Source organism: Microplitis mediator, chromosome 11 (assembly GCF_029852145.1).
Source record: "Microplitis mediator isolate UGA2020A chromosome 11, iyMicMedi2.1, whole genome shotgun sequence".
In the NCBI taxonomy this organism is placed as follows: domain Eukaryota; kingdom Metazoa; phylum Arthropoda; class Insecta; order Hymenoptera; family Braconidae; genus Microplitis; species Microplitis mediator.
Window position 1 is genome coordinate 7,348,110 of NC_079979.1, and position 8,077 is coordinate 7,356,186.

Consider the following 8,077-nt stretch of genomic DNA (forward strand, 5'->3'; position numbering starts at 1 on the left):
ACAGCAACTGTATAAATTACAGGTAGTCAATGTTTATTTACGCATGACATTGTTGGTAAAAAGTAACTGAGTTACATTATCGACGACTTACTTCGTCAACTTTTCAATTTATGCGGCAACCCAAGAGACCAGAATTCCAGCTCGAAAATTGAAATGAAACTTTTGACATCTCGATGACGTACAGTAGATATAAAAAATTTCAGTTCAACTTTTTAGCTCTTATAGCCGTAAAATAACATTCACGTGTGGGAGAGAGCAAAAAATTGTAATGAAATTTTTTATTTGTACTAGACGTCATCAAGATGTCAAATGTTTCATATCCATTTTTGAGTTGAGAATGTTGATCATATAGGGAGTTTTCACCGAAGTCAATTTTTGCTTCCTTAATTTTTTATGTCTTATATATGTGAAACATCTACTTTAATTTGATTGTTAATTGAGCCAGCTGGCTATTTTGAAATATGTTTTCAATACATAGATAACTTAGTTTTAGTCGTCATGTAACCAACAATTACATAGAATAGACTTGCTTTAAGTTAATGTCAAATTGAACGTCACTCTGTGATACCAATCCCTGAAAGCCACAGTCTTAATACAATCGCTTAACAAGTACTGCAGTGAAACACTTACGGCTAAATTAACGACAATTTTCCGGCAAGCCTTGGCTGGATACTACTTGCGTGTAAGTTGATGCAAATTTTCTGCTGTCATCTGAATGTAATTTGACAAAAGAACTTGCCGTCAATTTGAAGTGAAACTTTCAATCAACTTAACGTCATTGTCTGACAGTAACACTTGTAGTCAAATTGAATAAAAAGTTACAGAAAATTCACTGTCAACTTAAAGGTAACTGCTAGCTCTCCAACACTTTCCATTAAGTTGCCTTCAGAATACGGCAGTAACTTGAAGTTAACTTGTGGATAATGTGGCTATCAGGGTAACATTTTCAATGAACAACTCTTACGGTAACGGCCATAGATTACCATACGAGCCATAGTTCAATTGATTTGGTTATTGATGTTAATTTTCTGAAGTGCGCGCTAAAAAAACCATAAAACAAAGGACTAACAATATAACATTGTAGAGCTGATCATCATTCACTTGCTGACAACAAAAGAGTAAGTACGGTGTCCATTTTTATTTTTTTACATTAAAATTTCCTGGGATATTCATGATTCTGAAAGTATTAGACAATGAAAAAATACAAAATTGTTGGATGTCTGCTACTTTAATTATCATGAATATTTAAAGTAAAATTAAAATGAAAATAATTTAACTTCCCTGATAAAAAAAAAAGATTTAATCCGTGCTAAGTGTCGATCTATATATATATTGGTCTATTCAAATTGTTTTTAATCATTTTGAATTGTTTAAAATCATTTCAAATAATTTTTCTTAATCAGGGTTTTGTTAGACAATTAATTAAATTTACGTAAAAAAGTAAAAATTTTATATAATTATTAATTATTATTTTTTTTTTTCATTTACAGAACAACATGAATAACGAAAATTCTAATCGTAAGTACATTAAGTTTATCAACACAGATAATTATATATATACATGCAGAATAAAATGCTGCTTCGGCTTAAAAATTATTTCTCTAAGAAAAAATTTTCTTTGTCGAAGGCAATCTCATTTACTGTATGTATTAATTCCATACGTACAAAAAATAAGATTGCTTTGGCCGAAGAAAAATTTTTCTCAGAAAAATAATTTTTAAGCCGAAGCAGCATTTTATTCTGCATGTATATATATTTAGATTTATAAATATATATACACAAACTTGTCAATTTCAATTTTTTCAACAAAATAATAATGCAATTCTGTTTTTAGAACAAAGGGAGCTGATCGAAGCTAGTGCGGCCGTTGAAGCGGCCATCGCAAGATACTATAGGGTTGCCCGCGGCTGAGGCCAGCATGCGTACCAGCCGCCATTCCCACGGAACAACCCTATTGACTGGCAGCTACCGCCACCACCACCACCACCACTACTAGCTCCAGCAGCTGCAGTCGCTGCTCCAGCAGCCGCAGTTTCAGCAGCAGCAATCGCTGCTCCAGCAGCTGCAGTTCCAGCAGCAGCAGCAATCGCTGCTCCCGCAGCTGCAGTTCCGGCAGCAGCAGACGCTGCTCCAGCAGCCGCAGCCGCAGCTCCAGCAGCAGCAATCGCTGCTCCAGCAGCTGCAGTTCCAGCAGCAGCAGCAGCAAACGCTGTTCCAGCAGTCGCAGCCGCAGCTCCAGCAGCAGCAATCACTGCTCCAGCAGCCGCAGTTCCAGTAGCAGCAGCAGCAATCGCTGCTCCAGCAGCAGCAAACGCTATTCCAGCAGCCGCAGATGGTATGTTGGATGAAGGGTTGTCAACTTTTGAATTGAATTTTTTAATTAATATATCGCTTAAAATTTTGAATTGAAAATATTTGAATTAAGAAATTAATTTTGAGTTGATTTTTAAAAGTCTTGATTAATAGTGTCAATTAAAATCATTCGTTAAAGTTTTTTCAATCACAAAATTAAATTGATTTATTAATTTAAAAATTACATTAATTATTGACTCGTTATAAGTAATTATTGACTGCATCATATTATTGCATGGATAATTTCAGATTGAAGAATTAATCGTATTATCCTCATCAATAATGAAATTTTACATGAACAAGTCGTTTTAAATAACAAAGCGAATTTTAAACTGATAATTAGACATATCTTAATTGAGAATTAAAAAATTTTTATTTATTAAATTTAGATTTATTAGTCATCAAATTTCCATTCGAAAATATTACAATTGGTAATTTGAATCAAAATCACTATTTAAAACAAATTTTAGTATGAATAGAGTTTTAAATTTATAATTAGAACTATGTTATTAATAGTTTTAACTTCAATTAATAATAAAGACATTATTAATTATCAATTAAATTTTTAGTAATAATTGAAAATGTTCTAAACAGTGATTGAAATTGAAATTACTAATCAAAACATTTTCTATTGTTAATTTACAATTTAATCAGTAATTAATGATGTTTTAATTACGAATTTAAATTTAAAATAACTTTTAAAAAATTTTCAACTATTTATTAAAGATTTGATGGATAATTCAAAACGTCTTGATCATTAATTTAAGTTAAAATAATTAACTAAAATTGTTTTAATAATCAATTTAAAACTCAATTTACACTCACAAACGTTTGAAATAATCTTTTAATGGAAATTATCGATTTAAATAATTCCAATAGGAAATTTAAACTTAAGCCGGTAATTGAAAGCTGTAATTAATAATTTAAATCTAAATTCGCTAAATAAAACTTTTACAATTGTCAATTAATATACGTTTAATGATCAGTTTAAAATCGTTTCGTAATTTGGAATTTAATTATTGATAAAAATACGATTAGTTCTTCAATTCCATATTATCAATTAATTATATTACTATAGTCATTAATTACTTATGATTACTTAATAAATAATCTATTTTCATTAATTAATTAATTAGTAATATGTAAACAAGTAATTTAATTTTCAAAGATTTGTTTCATTCATATGCTTTCAGATAATTATCCTCATAGATGGGCGGCCAGAGGTGTTCGTCGGGGGCGGAACCGTGGTAATCGGAGGGGAAATAGGGGTGGCCGCAAAAGTTGGGGGTATACCAAAGTATACTACCTATCATAAATTAAAAAATATAATAATAATAATATATGATTGTGTTTTTTAAATAAAAAAAAAAACCCCCACAAAATGAATGTTTTTTAATTTTTAATTTTTTTTTAACTTCCCGCTACCAAAAACCTAAAATTTTCAACAAAAAGAAAATTGTTGGTTTTGGCGCGATTCTCGACAGTAATACTAAACATTTTCATATAATTTTTTTCAGTATGTGATAATACGTATATTAATGAATTATAAATATTCATTTTAATAAATTAAAATAATATAATAAACAACAAATTACATGTTGTGTATTTACAAATAACATATAACAGAAATTGCCCGCTAAAATATGATTTCTTGTATTAAATTTAAATTTTGTCGGTAAGATGGCAGTAGTTTTTAAGGGTCTCGGCAAAATTTCATCAGTCAAAAAACCGCATCGTGACGGTCAAATGTAAGTAATATACTCGTCACGTGAAGTGTGTACAGATGTGGTTATTAATTCCTGGTATACTAAAAACTTAGCACAGTTTCACTAATAATCACTTTAGCGTGAAATAGATTGTAATTTGACATTGAAATTCGCTGCCCGAATTTGCCAATAATTTGACAATAAAAGTTGAAAAAAAAACTTGCGGTTAATTTTTCTTCAATTCAGAGGTAATCCTGATAGCCACCTTATCCACAACTTAACTTCAAGTTACTGCCGTATTCTGAAGGCAACTTAAAGGAAAGTGTTGGAGAGCAAGCAGTTACTTTTAAGTTGACAGTAAATTATCTATTAACTTGAATTCAATTTGACTACAAGTGTTACTGTCAGACAATCACATTAAGTTGATTGAAAGTTTCACTTCAAATTGACGGCAAGTTCTTTTGTCAAATTACATTCAGATGACAGCAGTAAATTTGCATCAACTTGCACGCAAGTATTATCCAGCCAAGGTTTGGCAGAAACTTGTCGTTAAGTTAACCGTAAGTGTTTCACTGCAGAACTTGCTAAGCAATTGTATTAAGAGTGTTACTAGAAAAAAAAAGTCCCCTGATAGCCACACCTAACTCAGTAAGGTCTGCAGTGAAACATATTCGAGTAACTTCACGAGAAAGTTTCTGGCAAGCTTGGCTGGATAATACTTTCCTCTAAGTTGGCTTCAGAATACGGCAGTAGTTTGAATGTAACTTGACAGAAAAACTTACCGTCAATTGGAAGTGAAACTTTCATTCCACTTAACGTCATTGTCTGACAGTAACACTTGTAGTCAAACTGAATTTCAGTTACAGACAATTTTCTGTCAACTTAAAGGTGACTGCTTGCTCTCCAACACTTTCCTTTAAAAGACCTTTAGAATACGGCAGTAGATTGTAGTTATCTTACGGTCAGGGTGGCTATAAGGGTCGTCGATGTTCATTCTTACTATTTCAGAAAGTAAGCAAATTTATACATAAAATTGCATATGGTTTGAAGGTAAAAAAATACTTTACAATTTTTCAAGTCAAATTAACAATAAATTAATGTAAAAATTTGCCTCAACATTGACGAAAAATTTTTTCTAGTTAACTTTTGAAGTGAATTTGCATTCTAATTCGGGCAGTAAATTTGCGTCAAATTGTATAGCAAGTTGTGTTTAAATTGTCGTCAAAAACGGACAAGTCCGAAGTTGACGGACATCTGACTGAAAATTCAAGGAAGTGGTTACGTCCTCAGTGGCCTCAAGTGCCTCCACCTGTCAATCAATTAGTGAACTCGAAAAACCCAAATAGCTTGTATACAAGCTGTCGTCAGTAACGAAAAAGCCTGAAATTGACAGACATTTGACGAAAAATTCAAGGAAACTTTTATATTATTCCAGTTTTGCTATCAAATTGTCGGCAAATTCGGACAGTAAACATAGGTAATTTTATTTGTCAAATTAGCGTCAATTTCAAGCTAAAGTGGCTATTGGGTTATTTACTATAACTTTTAAGTTGACACTAAATTATATATTAACTTGAATTCAATTTGACTACAAGTGTTACTGTTAGACAATCACGTTAAGTTAATTGATAGTTTCACTTAAAAGTGATGACAAGTTTTTCTGTCAAATAACATTCAGATGACGGTAGTAAATTTACATCAATTTGCACGCAAATATTATCCAGCCGAAGCTTACCAGAAACTTTCTCGTTAAGTTAGCCGAAAATGTTTCACTGCAAAACTTGCTAAGGTGTGGCTATCAGGGTAATAGCACAGTTTGCTTTGGCAAAACTATACTTACAACAGTTTCCTTAAATTTTTCGTCAAATCTCCGTCAACTTCGGACTTTTCCGTTTTTTACGACAATTTGTGTGCAACTTCCTCTACAATTGCACGTAAATTTACTACCCGAATTAGAATGCAAATTCCCTTTAAAAATTGACTAGAAAAAAGTTGTCGTCAATTTTTAGGCAAATTTTATGTCAATTTATTGTTAATTTGAACTTGTAAAATTATTAAGCATTTTCTTAGCGTCAAATTGTAGATATTTTTATGTATAAATTTGCTTACCTTCTGAAATATTATAATAATAATTACCTCCTGAAATAGTAAAAATGATCATTATCGACTTTTTTTTTTTGTAAAAAGTTACCTCTAAATTAAGCAAAAATTCCTTGTAAATCTTTCTTTCTCACTTTTGCTATCGGGCAGCAAATTTCAGGCAATTTCAATGTCCAATTACAGACACTTTTGAGCTAAAATAGCTATTAGGGGAGTTAATAAATCAGGACTAAGTTCAGCCAAAGACGGCCAATTACAACATCTGTATCTGTCATCGCGCTAAATTTTACGACTTTGATACCACCTAGCGGATTTAGCTAGATAGAACTAGAGATAATAAGAACGAAAATTTTAGCAACCCACAAATAATATTTTTGTGATATATATACATGTATGCAAAATCGGGAACCATTAAAAAAATACAAGTAAACTCTGAATGTGAAATGAACAAAAAATAAAAATTCATCTTAGATATTAAGAAAAAATTAACAAGGATTAATTTATGTTTATTTAGATCATTGAAATCTAAAACGTCCTTACATTCAAATTATCGTCATTTCCTGACATGATATCGATAATAATTTAATAATAATTACGGATTGTTTGAAATTTCATACCAGAATTTAAATTTAACTCAATGAAACTATAGTAAAAAATACAGACTGAAGCACCGCTGGTGGCGCATAAATGAATCATTGTTAAAAAATGTTTCAATGTTTTACTAAATCATGGCATTTCTTACAACTTTTTATTCTCTGGCAGTGCCCTTTTTGCATGAAAAAATTTATAAAAGTGTCTAAATTGGGGGTGCTATAGTATATGCTGGCCTAATTTCATTATTTAAATTAGTTCCCATTACTAAAATTAATAAAGTTTTATAATTTTAAGACGAACAATCAATCATCTTTCGAATGAAGAAGGAATTTTCTGAAAATTTATTATTTTAAAAAAGTTTTAAAAAATGAGAGCTAAAAAGAGCCAAAAACCACTATGTCTACGAAATAGATACACGGCAGGCTCGCGCCATGACACTTCACACATATACATGTGTTTGAACGTGTACTTGGCGCGAGACACTACCGTGTCTCCTGATCAATCTCCTGTTTCTGCGAAAAAAAGAATCTATGAAACGTATTTGGATGACAAAGTTACTTGTGTCGCTCAAAATTTGCGAAAAGCTTTAGGAGTAAAAAATCGTATTAAAACCGAATTCAGTGATATGGATGCTACTGAAATGATAAACAGTTTGAGAGAAAAATTTAACGCTGATAATACGAGTAGATCCATACGAGTCCAAATATTGACTTTACTACCATCGAGTTGGAGCGTTCATAAGGTTATGGAAGTCATGGGTGCAAGTGAGCATATGGTGCGAATAGCAAAAAACCTAGTTGCTGCCGATGGAATTTTGTCAGTACCTACAAAAAAAACTGGTAAGATACAAAACCACAAGTCAGTAAGGTTTTGAATAATTAACAAGTAAATTTGTCGACGTATTCAAATTTTTAGGACGTGAATTATCTTCTACAGTAGTTTCAACCGTGACAAATTTCTACAATGACGATGAAATAAGTAGTATGATGCCAGGAAAAAAAGATTTTATTTCACTACGAAACGATGATGGTACTAAAGTTCAGTGTCAAAAACGTCTAGTGCTTTGTAATTTAAAAGAGTTGCACAAAACCTTTAAGTCAAGATATCCAGAAATCAAAATTGGATTTTCATCTTTTGCATCTCTACGTCCAAAGTTCGCTTCAAAAATGCTAAACCGATACCAGCGACACAAAAAATTCATCAAATTACTCCATTATTGAATTTTGTTGTGATAGCTGTCTTTTTCTTCGTCGGAACAATCCACACAACACAGTACAGTTTAGAAACCAAGAAAACCATCATTAAATCGAGGAAGATAATTATAA

The 8,077-nt window shown here is 31.4% G+C and overlaps 1 protein-coding gene across 1 annotated transcript; it reads right to left on the reverse strand.

Annotated features, from left to right (window-relative positions):
* Positions 1-1,889: 1,889 nt before the first annotated feature.
* Positions 1,890-4,880, reverse strand: LOC130676894 (Golgi-associated RAB2B interactor protein 3-like). Its single transcript, XM_057483404.1, has 2 exons — positions 4,841-4,880; positions 1,890-2,359 (listed from the first exon to the last, which is right to left on the reverse strand). The coding sequence occupies exons 1-2, from the start codon at positions 4,878-4,880 to the stop codon at positions 1,890-1,892; spliced, it is 510 nt and encodes a 169-aa protein (XP_057339387.1).
* Between the last annotated feature and the right edge of the window lie 3,197 nt (positions 4,881-8,077).